At 41.1% G+C, this 15521-nt stretch overlaps 1 protein-coding gene across 1 annotated transcript in view; it reads left to right on the top strand.

Moving 5' to 3' along the window:
- C1H13orf42 (chromosome 1 C13orf42 homolog) overlaps nucleotides 1-15273 on the top strand; it is a 29663-nt gene extending 14390 nt beyond the window's left edge. The window contains exon 3 of the mRNA XM_063444843.1: nucleotides 14983-15273. Coding sequence (XP_063300913.1) covers nucleotides 14983-15212 — 230 coding nt within the window. The 3' untranslated portion in view covers nucleotides 15213-15273. The remainder of the gene's footprint in view (nucleotides 1-14982) is intronic.
- The last annotated feature ends 248 nt before the right edge of the window (nucleotides 15274-15521 follow it).

Here is a 15521-nt window from a genome sequence, read left to right as displayed (position 1 = left end):
CTAATTCCCCCTCTTCTAATTCTCTGCTTCTTTTCCCAGGGGTATACAATCTCCCTTTTCTCTCCATTTCTCTCTGTGTACCTTGGCCTAAAAAAATCGTCATTATCCAAAGTCCTCAATCTGTTAGTCTGAGCCAGCTTTTTAAGTGGCTCATGACCATGTGAGTTTTCCCAATAGTAGCATTGTATTTATTGTATCGCTACGTTATTACCCTATGTACTTTTTATTTTTGTTTTTAGGTCAACAAGAAAGTTATATGCTATTATAAAAGGGTAAAGTTATATATAGAGTGCTCTCACCTTCCACCCCTTTTTTGCAATCTGTATTATCTTATGTGATAAGTGACTCACATTGGTGATTGGAGCACCTAAGTTTTAAACCTTTTAACCTTAATATATTTTTTTATTCACTTCTGTTTAACTTGTCACTTTTTAAGGTTGTTGGTTTAGAGATATCATGTCTATTTTTCAAATTAGAAACAAATGGCATAATAATCAAGAGTTGAAATTCGACATGGAGAATGAGATTAAAATCAAAGAGAATATCCTCATTAACAATGATCTAGATACAATATGTAAAGAGTTGGAAAAACTTATGATTAAAAAAATGAAGATCAAGTGGGAAATTTTCACTTTAGAGAAATATATTTCCCTCCAAATTACCCCTAGAGGTCTAAGATTTGAAAAACTACCCACGTTTGATCAGGAAAATTAGATTTTTATGGGAATCTGGGATGGGGCACTAGATTCCTTTTCATTTCATATGATGAGGATTATTATTGATCGTAGGACTTTGTTTTGAATATTTTTATTGTTTTCACAGTATAAACGCATATATCAAATTGATTTGTGGTAAAGCATGTAACTGCCCACGCAGGGGCGTAAGCATCAGTATAGAAAGGTGCAAGCATTTGGTCACCGATGCAGAAGCGGATTTGCCATAGCCTGTATAACATAACATAACATATATTCGTTCATAATGTCGACTGATCTATGCAATTTAATTGATTCATGGCTATATGTTTTGATAGCGCAGTCGTCTTTTCAGTATCTAGTGCCCATCTTGTATGTACTCTGCACGGAATTATGCTATACTTGTAAATGATTAAAGGCGCTGGAAGCAGTACGCGTGTGATTTAAGGTAGCCAAGCTCTGACAAGAATTGAGCGCACTTACAATTTGCAGAGTTAGATATATCAATTACGTTAAGCAAGTGTAGTAGTGCAGGATACGAAGCTCTTGCTGCCTGGTCTGAGTCTTATCCGTGTCTCTCGCACATTTGCAGCCAAATAAAAATAGATCAACATGTAAGCATGTAAACATGGAGATGCGCATTTAAATAACGTAATTAACTTAGCACACCATGTAATTCTGGTAAGAGGGTTGTGCATACTACCATGTTATTTAACATGCTGTACCCTGTATGTTTAACTGTGTAAGAACTGTAAAACTATTGTAGCAGAAGCGGTGCCTTTGTCTGGCATCGTGAGGCTATTAAAAAAAAAAAAAAATCTTAGCTATTAGTAATGCGACAATGACTTAGATGTACACATGTTAAAGAGTATATCTTATGTACATGGGCTTATGTAATAGGAAACATTTGCATGGTAAGCCCTAGCCAAGCAGGGCCTAAGTTTTAACATACAAGTCACTTCGCTGGGGGGGGCGTAATGGCGCCTGGCGCGATAAGGCCGTCTGATGAGCAATTGGCGGCCATCTCTGTGGCTTTTCTTCGGGCTTCCCTTTGGTGTGACCCTCTCATGGCTACCTCGGGGTGGTACTGCACATGGTGGGTCCGTTGTGATCGTAGGACTTTGAACCTACACGAATTAGATGAAAAGATTAAAAAAAATCCAGGATCAACTAGAACCTTTCTTTGGTCTAGATGAATTTGAAAATATTACCAAAATTATGATTAAAAAAATGAATGATATTGAAACATCAATAATCAAAATTAAGAAACGAAAACTTATAAGAGATCAGGAAGACTACAGAACAGGGAAATTTGGCCCCGTAAAAAGAGAAATCAGAAAAGAAAAAATAATAGTGATTATAGTACAAAGAGGAGGAATTATAATAATAGAAGAAAAGAACCCTTTATAAAAGAGAAAAGAAAAGATTATGGAGAAAATAGACCTGACTATCAATCACAATATAATAATCGAGAAATAATGAGTAAACCAGAGGAAAGACAGTGGACAGAAGTTAAATATATGAAGGGAAACAGAAGGGACAGGAGGAATGAGGAGTATGAACCTAGAACCCCAAAAGTCCACATCTCTAATAGGTTTAACAGATTGAGGAATTTGGATAATGACGATTTTTTAGGCCAAGGTACACAGAGAGAAATGGAGAGAAAAGGGAGATTGTATACCCCTGGGAAAAGAAGCAGAGAATTAGAAGAGGGGTAATTAGACAACAGCAAGGAGGAAAAAAGAAAGAGGGAAGAGAGAATCTGGAGAAGGTAGAATGTAAAGAGAATGAAGGAAGTTTTAGAATTTTTAATCTGGCAAAGAAGGTTTTAACCCACTCACACATTCAAATTTTAAATAAAGGATTCAAGTTTGCACCCAGTTGTGCGGTTGACAAATTTGGAACTTTTATTGATCTTAATAGATTTATGAGGAAATTATGTCTTAAAAATGTTTTTAGCACTGTACCGCAGAAGAATATTGATCAAGGGGATGATAATTTGAAGCATACTCTTTTGAAAAATAAATCATCCTTTTATCCGTTTAATTTTAAAACCAATTCTATTAAACCATTTCAAAGATCATGTCTAAAGGAAATTAAAAAAATTAAACCTCTAAATAAGTATCAGAATAATCTTACAAGAGAGGAGAGAGAGGCACTTAAAGATCTACAGAAGGATAAAAGTATTGTGGTTAAACCTGAAGACAAAGGAGGTGGTGTAATTGTTTGGGATAAAGAAGGCTATAAGGAAGAAATGTATAGACAATTGAAAGATGAAAGCACATATTGAGAGCTTAAAAAGAATCCCCTTAAAGATATCACAGAATTATACCAGTCCTTTTTAAAGAGAGGGTTTGATGAAGGAATTCTAAACAAAAAAGAGTTTGAATTCTTGAATGTGAAATTTCCCCAAATTCCTGTCTTTTACATACTTCCCAAGGTACATAAATACGCAGAGAAACCACCAGGAAGACCTATAGTCTCCGGGATAGGGTCCCTTTTAGCCCCACTTTCCAAATATATAGATCAGTTTTTGCAGGATCCGGTTAAGAAATGCAAAGCATATCTTAAGAACACCATAAGTCTCCTAAATGTTCTGGAAGATTTTCAGTGGCAAGATAGCTATATTATGGCCATTGCAGATGTCAGTAGTTTATACACCAATATTGATCATGGGAAGGGCTGTGAAGCCGTAAAATATTTTCTTGAAAAGTTTAGTGATCTGTCTGACACTCAAATGAAGTTTGTTATAGAAGGAATTGATATAATACTTACCAATAATTCTTTTGGTTCGAGAATAAATTCTATCTACAGATCAAGGGCACGGCAATGGGGACCAGATTTGCCCCAAGTTATGCAAATCTCTTCATGTCCTATTGGGAAGATTCTTTCATATATGGGGATGGAGAAATTGGGGCAAATCTGTTCCTCTACAGAAGGTACATCGATGATGTGTTTTTGGTATGGAAAGGTAGTGAGGAGTCTCTTATAACACTCTTTAATAACCTGAATGAAAATAAGTGGAATATTACTCTCACACATGACATCAGCAGACAAAGAGTTAATTTTATGGATTTAACAATTTATATAGAAAATCAGAAGATCAAAAGTAAAACGTACTTTAAGTCTGTTGATGTCAACAGTTTTATAGATTGTGAAAGTTGCCATTTTAGACCTTGGTTGCAAAATATTTCAAAAGGGCAGATATTAAGAGTTAGAAGGAACTGCTCTGACAATAAAGAGTTCGCACAGCAGGCAGAAAAATTTATGGAACAATTTGAAGAAAAGGGTTACCAAAATACTTCCCTAGAGAAAACCTTTAAGGAGATAGAAAAAATTGATAGACAATCACTTTTTTTTTTAATTCTTTATTTTAGTCATTCAGCAGGTGATATAGAGTAATCATTACAGTACAATATGTGGGCTAGTGCCCATGACGGTCACATGCATGATCAAAAGCATTAGCACTAGGTTAGACGCAGTGTCCTGCCGAGTGGGTTTTTTGTTTTTAAAAGGTAACATGTCAGGTAACACAATATGCAAACAACAATATAAAGAAGACCCCTTGGCACTTATATATGAAACATTGAAGAGATGGTCCGCAGGTTGAGGTGCCCCAGGGATCATGGGAGGCCCCCTCTGAGGTTTCATCGGAATCGATTTACTGAACTATCTTGGTGAGGGGGGGGTGTCTTGCGACAATGTTGTCGTGGGCGCATTTAGTTCACAGTAGCATGGCTACATATGTAAGGCTGTACTTTGGCCCTATATGGCTTGGTCGGGTACTGGTGTGTACTCCGCAAAGGGTTATAAACAAATATCAACAGCGGAAAATAAAATATAGAGAACTATGGGTGCAAGTATTAAACATTGAGTCCAACAAGCAAATTAACAAGTTTATACATGGTGTGTATAGTCACTGAGTGTATCGGCGGGGTCTGTGGCATTCAGTAGGTTTCCTGCCTATATTCCTCCTTCAGGTTGTGCCGCCCGTTGTGTTAGCACGCCGGGATGTTCTGGGCACAAACTCCTTGACTGTTGTGGGGTCCAATCTGGCCAGAGCGGTCGCAGTGTCCTTGTGCGGTGATATCAGGCCTAGCTGTGTCAGGTGAGAGTCCAGTTCCTGTAGGCTTCTTGCCCTGTATGTGGTCCCTTGAAAGGTGAATGTCACTAGCCTCGGTGTACCCCAGCAGTACTGGATGCCTTGTGATCTAAGGTGTTGCAGGCTCGGTTGTAGCCCTTTGCGCCAGCTGAGTGTGCTCCTGGTTAGATCTGGGAACATTTGTAAATTTGAGTCCTCAAACAGTATTGGGGTTTACCCCCTGCAGGCTGCCAGGACCGTGGCTTTATCTCGGTGAGTTTGAAATCTCACTATGAGGTCAGCTGGTGCATTAGAGGGTGCCTTGGCTGGTTTGGGCAGTCGGAACCAACCGTCCATTTTCACCTGTTTGGCTTGCAGTAGCGTAGCCATAAGGTGCCGCACATAGTGTGGGAGGTCGTCAGTCCCGATGGCGTCAGGAACTCCTCTGATTTTTAGGTTTGTCCGTCGCCTGTGATCTTCGAAGGCTTCAACTTTATCTGCAGTATCTTGTTGCAGTTTGTAGAGGTCTGCCATTCTCTGTTCCAGAGTAGTGAGTCGGCTGTCGGGGCATTGGCACCTGTCTCCAAGGTGGTAAGTCGTGCATTGGCCCTTTCCATAGCCTCTTTGAAGGCAGCTCTGTCTGCAGCTAGATCTTGTCTGAGGTCTGTAAACATTTTTGTTAGGAGGGCTGCAGTGGCTGGTTCCCCTGCTGGGGAGGTTTTGGTCGTGTGTACCTTAGGTTGGGTTGCCGTTGCACCTTCACCCAAGTCCGGGTAAAAGTCTTCTAAAGAGTCAGAATACTCGGCTTCCCCCAGCGCCATTTTCTCCCATGCGGCCTTCTGTGAGTTCCGCAGGAGTTCGCCTATATCGTGGCTGAAAGGGGGCTTGTCGGGCCTCGTTTTTTTGTTTTTCTTGCCCATTATTGCTTCCCCTGCCAAATGGTCGAGTGTGGGGTTGGTAAATGCCCAATCTCCGCCGGTAGATCGGTTAATTTGCTCAATTTGGCTCAGAGCTATTGCACGATGCGTCCGTGCCGTTCAACAGCTAGCTCCGCCCCCGACAATCACTTTTACAATACAAAAATAAAAATTTGACTCAAAATAAAGAAGATGAGGTACCTTTGATTTTTTTTTTTAATTCTTTATTTTTGGTGCAAATAGGATTAACAAACATTCCTGTGGTGCTACGACAGCAGGCACAGGTGGAATAATGCATACAAGGTCATGGCTATATACAGTTGCACATTTTTTGTTATGAAGTAGGATAATATGCTAGGAACACTTATTGTAATTCAAGAAACACTTACAGTGGAACCTCAGTTAACGAACGCCTCGGTTAACGGAAAATTCGGTTTACGAATGAAAATTCGTAAAAAAAATTGCCTCGGTTTACGAATTTTTTTCGCAATACGAAACAAGTGTCCCGGTTTATAGCTCCGCCCCCTGCATACTGAAGTGTGGGTAGCACGTGAGTGTGTAGTGTGGAGGTGTTGGAGAGGTTTTGGAGCCATTTGCAGCAAGTTGTTGAGCCTTTTGGAGCCATTTGCAGCAAGTTGTTGAGCCTTTTGGAGCCATTTGCAGCAAGTTGTGGAGCCTTTTGGAGCCATTTGCAGCAAGTTGTGGAGCCTTTTGGAGCCATTTGCAGCAAGTTGTGGAGCCTTTTGGAGCCATTTGCAGCAGGGTTTGGAGCCTTTTTGGTGCATCTCAAGAAGTGGAAAGGTAGGGAGCTGAGCTTGGTTGTTTGCATGCCTTTCACTGTGTGTTCTGCATTCTGGGGGTGATTTCCATGCCAGCTCATGTGCTGTGCATGCCTGTTACTGTGTGTTTTGCATTGTGGGGTTGCTTTTCATGCCAGCTCATGTGCTGTGCATGCCTGTTACAACTGTACTGTGTGTTTTGCAATGTGGGGTTGTTTTCCATGCCATCTCATGTGCTGTGCATGCCTGTTACAACTGTACTGTACTGTGTGTTTTGCAATGTGGGGTTGTTTTCCATGCCATCTCATGTGCTGTGCATGCCTGTTACAGCTCATGTGCTGTGCATGGCTTTTACTGTGGTTTCCATGCCAGCTCATGTGCTGTGCATGCCTTTTACTGTGTGTTTTGCATTGTGGGGTTGTTTTCCATGCCAGCTCATATGGGTGTAAAGCATCTTTCATTTTTTTTTTGCATACATAGGGACGGTGGTGTCATGGCACCCAAGAAAGCAGTGGAAGCTGGGAAGAGGAAGAAGGTGATGATTCTGCTTGAGGACAAGAAGGAAATCATCAGGAAGCATGAAGGAGGAATGCGATTGACCGACCTTGCCAAAGAGTATGGAAGGAGTGCATCCACAATCGGTACAATCCTAAAAATGAAAGAGAAGATTACTGGGAGAGATGCAGCCAAGGGAGTCACCAGGGTCTCCAAGCAACGCCCACCTGTTCTGGACGAGGTCGAGAAGTTGCTCCTGCTCTGGATTGAACAGAAGCAGCGTGCAGGGGACTCAGTGACCAAGGCGATCATCTGCGAAAAAGCCAAGGCCTTGCACGCTGACCTCCTCAAACAACAGCCAGGAACGTCAGCAGATGCAGAAGGCTTCAAGGCCAGCAGGGGGTGGTTCGAAAGGTTCAAGAACAGATCTGGCATCCACAGTGTGGTCAGGCATGGAGAGGCTGCAAGTTCCGATGTTGCTGCAGCTGAAGAATTTGCTACGGAGTTCCTGGAGGTCATAGTTTCAGAGGGCTACCTTCCTCAGCAGGTCTTCAACTGCGACGAGACTGGACTCTTCTGGAAGAGGATGCCAAAGCGTACCTTCATCACAGAAGAGGAGACCTCATTGCCTGGCCACAAGCCGATGAAGGACCGTCTTACCCTCCTGTTCTGCGCCAACGCCAGTGGGGACCTTAAGATCAAGCCTCTGCTTGTCTACCATTCAGAGAACCCACGGGCCTTCAAGAAACACAAGGTGAACAAGGAGCAGTTGAGCGTTTTGTGGCAGTCTAACGTAAAGGCTTGGGTCACACGCCTCTTGTTTGTGAAGTGGGTCAATGCGGTTTTTGGTCCTGCTGTGAAGAAGTACCTTCTGGACAATAACCTGCCACTCAAGGCCATGCTGCTCATGGACAATGCTCCTGCCCATCCTCCAGGCCTCGAGGAAGACTTGCTGGAGGACTTTAATTTCATCAAGGTCATGTTCCTTCCGCCTAACACCACCCCACTACTCCAGCCAATGGACCAGCAGGTCATCTCCAATTTTAAAAAACTCTACACAAGGGAGCTTTTCCGGCGATGCTTTGAGATGACAGATCGCTCAAGCCTCACCCTCCATGAATTTTGGAGAGAGCATTTTGACATTGTGAGCTGTCTGCAGATTATCACCATTGCCTGGGCCGGGGTCAGCCAGACAAACCTAAATTCTGCTTGGCGCAACCTTTGGCCAGACTGTGTTGTAAAACCTGCCTCCAGTGCTTCTGCACCTGCACCAGAGTCAACAGTCTTGGAGGAAATTGTTTCCTTGGGGAGGACCATGGGCCTGGAGGTGACTGAGGAGGATGTCTACGAGCTGGTGGAGGAACACAACCGTGACCTAACCACCGAGGAGCTGGTGGAATTGCAGAAGGAGTCGATGGAGGAGCAGATCGCATTTGAGGAGGAGGAGGAAATGAGTGAGGAACAGCTCTCTTCCACGGAACTCAAGGAGGCATGCCAAATGTGGGTAAACCTACAGACTTTTGTACAGCAGCACCACCCAGATAAGGCTCTAGCCCACAGACTTGTGAGCAGTTTTGACACAGACATCATGTCCCCTTTCCGAGGGATGCTTAAAAGGCGCCAGAGGCAGCAGACAATGGAAAGGTTCCTACAAAAACAGCCTAGACATGAAGAAGAACCGGCTTGTGTTAGTGCTGCCCAATTGCCCTAGTCCTCCTCATCTTCCAAACAGTGTTGAAATTGTTTTGCTATTTTCCATGTTTTCCCTGTTGACGTGTGATTTATGTACAGTTAAAGTGTACTGTACCATGTTATCAAAACTTTGCCATGTTTTAAAAGTTGATGTGTGATGTTTTAAAACATAAAGTTGGATGTTTGAAATGTTATTTCTTGATTAACCATGTCCCTGTACAGTATTTATGCCTTTAAAGTGCACTTTATAAAGAGTTTTGAACAGATAAAATACTTTATTTGACTTTTTTCTCACCTCCGGAACGCATTAATTGGTTTTCAATGCATTCCTATGGGAAACCGTGTTTCGGTTTACGAATTTTTCGCAATACGAAACGTCCCGGAGAACGAATTAAATTCGTAAACCGAGGTCCCACTGTATATGTAAAGTTAACGAGAGTCATTGCTAAGAATATCATGTCGTTCATAGTAAAAAGAATAAACATTGCCGTGTTATCTAGTCACGCTAGATCTATGCAGTGTGCGGTGTAGCAAGATTTGCGCAGAATAGAGATAAACATTGCTTTGTAATCGCGACATGCTAGGGTCATGCTTCACTAGGTTTTGCTAGATTTGCACATAAAAGAAATAAACATTGCTGTGTTATCTAGATATGCTAGATCTATGCAGTGTGCGGTGTAGCAAGATTTGCACAGAATAGAGATAAACATTGCTTTGTAATCGCGACATGCTAGGGTCATGCTTCACTAGGTTTTGCTAGATTTGCACATAAAAGAAATAAACATTGCTGTGTTATCTAGATATGCTAGGTTCATGCTTCGTAAGGTTTTGCTAGGTTTGCATATAATATAAATAAGCATTGCTGTGTTGTCTAGACAGGCTAGGGTCATGCTTCTTAAGGTTTTGCTAGGTTTGCACGTAATATAAATAAACATTGCTGTGTTATCTAGGCACGCTAGGGTCGCCTGTGAGGAGCTCAGTGTGGAGCATAGTGGAGCAAAAACTGGTACAATAAGTCAAACGGTTAAAGTAACTGATGGAACATAAAAAGTTAAAGAGTTATCTCTGCGATAGTTGGGTCTAGCAGTCCCGGCCAGAGTCTGAACGTAAGTTCCATGTCCCGTGGCTCTTCACGTCAGGTCATCAGCGGGGGTCTTTGTCTGGGCGCGGGACAAAGGTGTTCTGGGTTCCAGCTATGCCAAGACGTGGTGGTCCCGATGGGTGTTGTGGCTTGCATGGCGTCTTGAGGCAGACCTAATTTGATCAGCAGGTCTCGAGCTCCCTGGAGGTCGTAAACCTTGTGTGTGTTCTCACCTTGGGTTATCAAGAGGGAGCGGTTGAGGCGCCATCGGTATGCTGTGCCCTTTTGTTGGAGTAGCAAAGTGAACAGCCTGAGGGATCTCCTCCACGCCAGTGTGCTGCCGCTCAAGTCCGTGAAGAAGGTGAGTGTCATAGACTCAAAGGAGTACTGGGCATGATTTTTTGCCGCCGCCATAAGTGCCGCCCTGTCTTCCCTGCGTTGAAAGCATATTATAGTGTCTCTGGAGGCCGCTGTTGGGGCCTTGGTAGGTTTGGGGATCCTATAGATGCCGTCTAAGCTGATGGTTTTTGCTTGCCTTGTTGGCATTAACGCCGCTATGAGTCGACGTGCAAAGTGCAGCAATTCCTCCTCTGGCATGTTGTCAGGTATGCTCCGTATCTTTATGTTAGCTGCCCTGCGGGCGTCCTCCAGTGCGGCAAACCGCTGTTCGAATGCCTCCATTTTAGATTGCATGCCCCGTATCTCCAGTTGCATAGAGGTAATTTGGGTCGCTGTGGTAGTTGAGGCCTCTTCCAGGGTAGTCAGCCTCCCGGTTATTCCCTGGAGGTCCGTGCGGAGGCCCGCCATTTCCGCCTGGAGTGTAGTCTGAAGACTTGCCAGCAGGGCTTTAAGTACCGCCGTGGTGACAGGTGCATTGTCGGGATCTTGAGGTTTGGGTGTAGTCACTGGTAAGCTAGGAGGGATGAGTGTGTCCTCCTCCTGGGAGAAATCGTCTGACATGTCTGAGTATGTTTCTGGGTATCCGGCCATCTGGGGCCGGCAGCCCCATGAGCCTGTCTCCACATGGCTCCGATGTCGAGGCCCTGCCTTGGCTGGTCGGGTTTTTGTTTTTTGCTCTTCCGTCCCATAGTGGTTCCCCCTCTATGACCTGGGTTTTTTTGCTGTTTTGGTCGGTATGAACCAGAGGAATAGGCTTAATTCGTAGTTGGGTCGCAGGAGCTACTCCGCCATGCAACTTGTCCGCTCTGCTGCTTGGCTCCGCCCCCGGTACCTTTGATTTTTAATTTTAATACCCAGAATAGGGACTTGAGGAAAATAATTAATAAAAACTGGTATATTTTAAGAACAAATGATAAGCTGATAAAATGTATTAAAGATAAACCAAGAATTATTTTTAGGGGGCCAGGAATCTTAAACAAGTTTTAACTATAAGTTTTTTAGAAGTTGATAAAAAAGAAAATGATAACTTTTTAAAACAACAAAAAGGTTTTTATTATTGTGGCGAGTGTAGAGGATGTAAAATAAAGAAAAGTAAAAGTAAAAAGATCTCCCAATTTATATCTAATACTACTAAAAAAAGAATACCCCATAAAATCTTTTATAACATGTAATAGTTCCAAAGTTATTTATATGCTTACTTGCACATGCGGATTGCAATACATAGGTAGAACTTCTCGTAGCCTTAAAATCAGAATTAGAGAACACATTTATAATATTAATCGACAATTTTTAAATCACAGTGTCTCCAAACATTTTAAAGAGTGTCACAATAGTGATCCGAGTGATCTAGATTGTATTGCCATTGAGAAAGTTGATATTCATTGGAGAGGGGGGGGGGATAAAGAAAATCTACTTGATAGAACGGAAATGATGTGGATTTTTAATATGGATACTTTAATGCCACAAGGTCTGAACGTAGATTTTGAGATTACCCCATACTTATGATTATTTTATAACCTCATTCATGTTTTGATTATATATTAAAATATTTATAAAAGTTTTTATATTAATGTTAGAATTTTAAACGATAATATATATATATTTTTTAAGTCATTATTAATTATCTAACTCATAATTTTGGGTTGATCTCAATTTTTGCACTTTTTGCATTTTTACCATTTTTTACCTCCTTAAATGTAAAACATTAATGTATGTTTTCATTTCTTCCTCAGCATATAGAAATGTATTTTCTCTCCATAGTATGTATTTTTTATTATTTTTTCATTCTCCTCATTGTATTAATATATATCCTCAAATTGAGTGTTTTGAGAAGTTTAATGTATTACATTAAAGTATGGGATTATAGAAGGCTATATTATGAATTTTATTTATATGTAGAGCTGTCGCCCCATTTTGACCCTGTAAACTCCATTTTTAAACTGGGCAAAATCCGGACGATAGTAGGTCCCGCCCCTAACACGTACGTCACGACGTCAGTATGAAGAGAACGTTGTGACGTCGTAATAATGGAACATGGAAGGATGCGACCGGAAATAGAAACCGTCAACCGGAACCAGATAGTAACTAGAGAAAAGAGCGCCAAAAGACGGCATATAAACGAATAACAAAGAAGAAGAAATTAGAACTCTTGAGAAAGGCCACGGGCCGAAACGCGTAGAGTTATTTATGTCCAGAGGACTTTTAATACTTGTTTGTTTTTACACTTTTATGTCCAACTACCCTAAGTGTGTCAATACATTCCTTTATTCATTACCCCCTGCATCCTGGAGTAATTGAAGTATTAAGGAGGAAGGACCGCAGAAGGGAATAAAAGTCTGAGTGGATTAACGTTGGGCTGATATGCTGATATGCTGTTAGTCTGAGACAGCTTTTAACTGGCTCATGACCATGTGATTTTTCCCAATAGTAGCATTGTATTTATTGTATCGCTACGTTATTACCCTATGTACTTTTTATTTGTGTTTTTAGGTCAACAAGAAAGTTATATGCTATTATAAAAGGGTAAAGTTCTATATAGAGTGCTCTCACCATCCACCCCTATTTTGCAATCTGTATTATCTTATGTGATAAGTGACTCACATTGGTGATTGGAGCACCTAAGTTTTAAACCTTTTAACCTTAATATATTTTTTATTCACTTAAGAGAATAACTTAGATTGACTTGATTGATAGAACTTTATCATGACCACATTTGCATTTTGAGTTTTTTTCAATTAATATCTGATAATGGTATCTTCCTTTTAACATATGTTTATGTAGTGTTGTATGGCCAGCAGCAGAGAAGAGATCATCCTAGTTCTTACTAAGAACGTGATTCTGTTTCTTTCACTATTGTTGTTGGGATGTTGCTATTGAGCATTTCCATGCAGATGTTGGCAGCTACATGACACCTCCGTCCGGTCATGTAACAGTTGATGGATTTCTTCACCTTCCTCCTCTTCCCATGTGTGTACTACCTATGTACTGATATACTTGGAATCAAACCTTTTGTAGTTATTGCTAACATTTTGCTGCCTGACTCTGTGACTATATCCATAGAATATCTACTGCTGGTAGGTCCACCTTTCTATCACTTCTGGTTTATAAAAGGAAGGGACTGGTGAAATAGTGAAGACAACTGCGGGAACAGTGGCCTAGCCTGTACTATGGGTCATTAGCTGCAAATAAAACATTAAATAGAATTAGTGTGAGTTTTTTGAGATTCATGGCAGTTGTAGATCTCCTACACCCTAGGAGGAAAACTTGATTTCTATCTCTAAACTATTCATATCTATAACATCCATTGCCTATAGTAGATATTACACTATTACTGCCTCTGGGAAACCCTGACACTTGCAATGTCATCATGCTATGGTCCAGCATTTCCTCCCATTTATTGTAGGTGGTATAGACCACAATTGACTATTGGTTTAAAAGCCTTCTATTACCTATTTATATTTGAATGCTCCTTTGAATCACTGAATGCCACTTTGACTACTGTACTCCTGGCAAGGACCGCTTTTTCTTTAAAGGTAAAAAGCCAGCATTCTATATTTCTGATTAAATAGATATCCTGTGTTTACCCTTAAGATCCCTCTTGATGGTCATCTCAAACACCTCTGTTTGCTTCACTCTGCCACACATCACTCATGTTCTTTTTCTTTTCAGACCCAGGTGCTCCACAGACAATCTATTTTTTTCACACTGTGTGAAATGTAAAAAGCAAATGTGGGATTTGTACAGTATGAAAAAGTAATGTGATGGAATGATTTACAGTATACATGTGTCATCTGTGCAAACATTACTGCTATAGTAAATCCCCCCCTAATCCTGGGCCGTGCCATCCAATTATCAGCCCTGCTCCCACATACAGGGTTTAATAAGGTGAACTTTGCTGGCCTACTATTAGCTGAATTTTATATAGTTTTCTACATGATCAGTAGTGGCCACCACTAGTTGTTATGTAATGCTTTTATTCACAGCTGTTTCTTAGCAACTTCTACTTTGCATTTGTCAACCCAACTCATGTGTTCTTGCATGCAGGAACATCGAATCGAACAAGCAAAAAGACAAAACTATTGACTGGTGGATTAGAAGAGATAACTATTTGCTCAGCTTTAGGCCCCTTGGGTAGATTTTACATCATGACGCGCTACTGTCGCTAATTAGTGGTAGGGGCAGCCAGCTCAGAAACGCCACTAGGTGTCCAGAGTGCCTCCCTCTTATGTGGCTATAGCGGATGAACAAGCCCGGCATCCTGTGTACAATATTGAGAGTCATGTGAAAGTTAGGAATATGGTGGGCTTTGTGGCAGGTGTGAGGAGCACATGATGCAGTTCTCTACTGAGTATCAGGCCTTGGTGGCTGGGTGGGGTAGGGAAGAGAAGGGTGACTATTTTTTTTTCTTTCCTTCCCCTTTCTTCTTCTTCCCCCCTATCGCCCTGTATATTATTTGCTTTGTCTATATGATTCCCTTCTTTAGACTCTAACAAGGGATTTGGTGGTAGGGTTGGGGATAGGTTAGGGTCAGTTAGATGATTAGAAAAGGCTAAACAAGAGTGGAATATTATGGATATATATTTGTACCACAAAGTTGGCTATTCACTAATTTTCCTCTATTTATGGTTATGAGTACCTACAAGTTCTATGTCAATATGCATACTTAAGTTGTCTATTACCCGTTGGGCTATCTTTTCTAGTTAAAATAAAGATTGTAAAAAAAAAAAGAAAGAAAGAGAGAAATAATTACTACGCTATTAATTATATTGAATAATACATACTTCACATACTTGCATGCTCCTTGTTCACACAGATAGTTTATAACATATATATTATTTTTTTCTAGTGGCCACGAGTAGCAGAGAACATAGTCTACATTCAAACTGGATACTGCGGGTTCCAAGTAGGACCAACTATGAAGTCTCAAAAGTAGAGGCTGCACACTGTCAGAAATGGAGAAAAAGCAACGGGACAACAAGCTACAAGAGAATAGAGAGGCATCCGATCTACTTACCAAAAGCCGTAGAAGGAGCATTTAACACCTTGAGATTTAACCCTGCATGCAAACTCAAATAAATCACTATATGGCAGGTTAAGGGTACTCTGCAGAGAAATGTAGCAGAAAACAAGGATTACATTGATACCAATTTTTATTTTACTTATTTATTACTGTAAGATTGTTTGTTATATTTGTATGTCATTCTTGGGGGTATCTATTGTCCCACTTATCATCAAGTGTTACTACAAAGGCCTGCGACTCTAGGTGTCTTCAAGGATGTAACATTTTCTGGAGCCCCAGAAGTATCTATGTGTCAAGGGTCTCTTCAGTATAGATGATACAATGGTGTGCAAGACAGCTTGATATCTTGAGAAGGCCATTTTCCA

The sequence above is a fragment of the Pelobates fuscus genome, chromosome 1 (genome assembly GCF_036172605.1).
Source record: "Pelobates fuscus isolate aPelFus1 chromosome 1, aPelFus1.pri, whole genome shotgun sequence".
Taxonomy (NCBI): domain Eukaryota; kingdom Metazoa; phylum Chordata; class Amphibia; order Anura; family Pelobatidae; genus Pelobates; species Pelobates fuscus.
The sequence above is the reverse complement of the archived record's forward strand: the minus strand, read 5'-3'. Positions and strand labels throughout refer to the sequence as shown.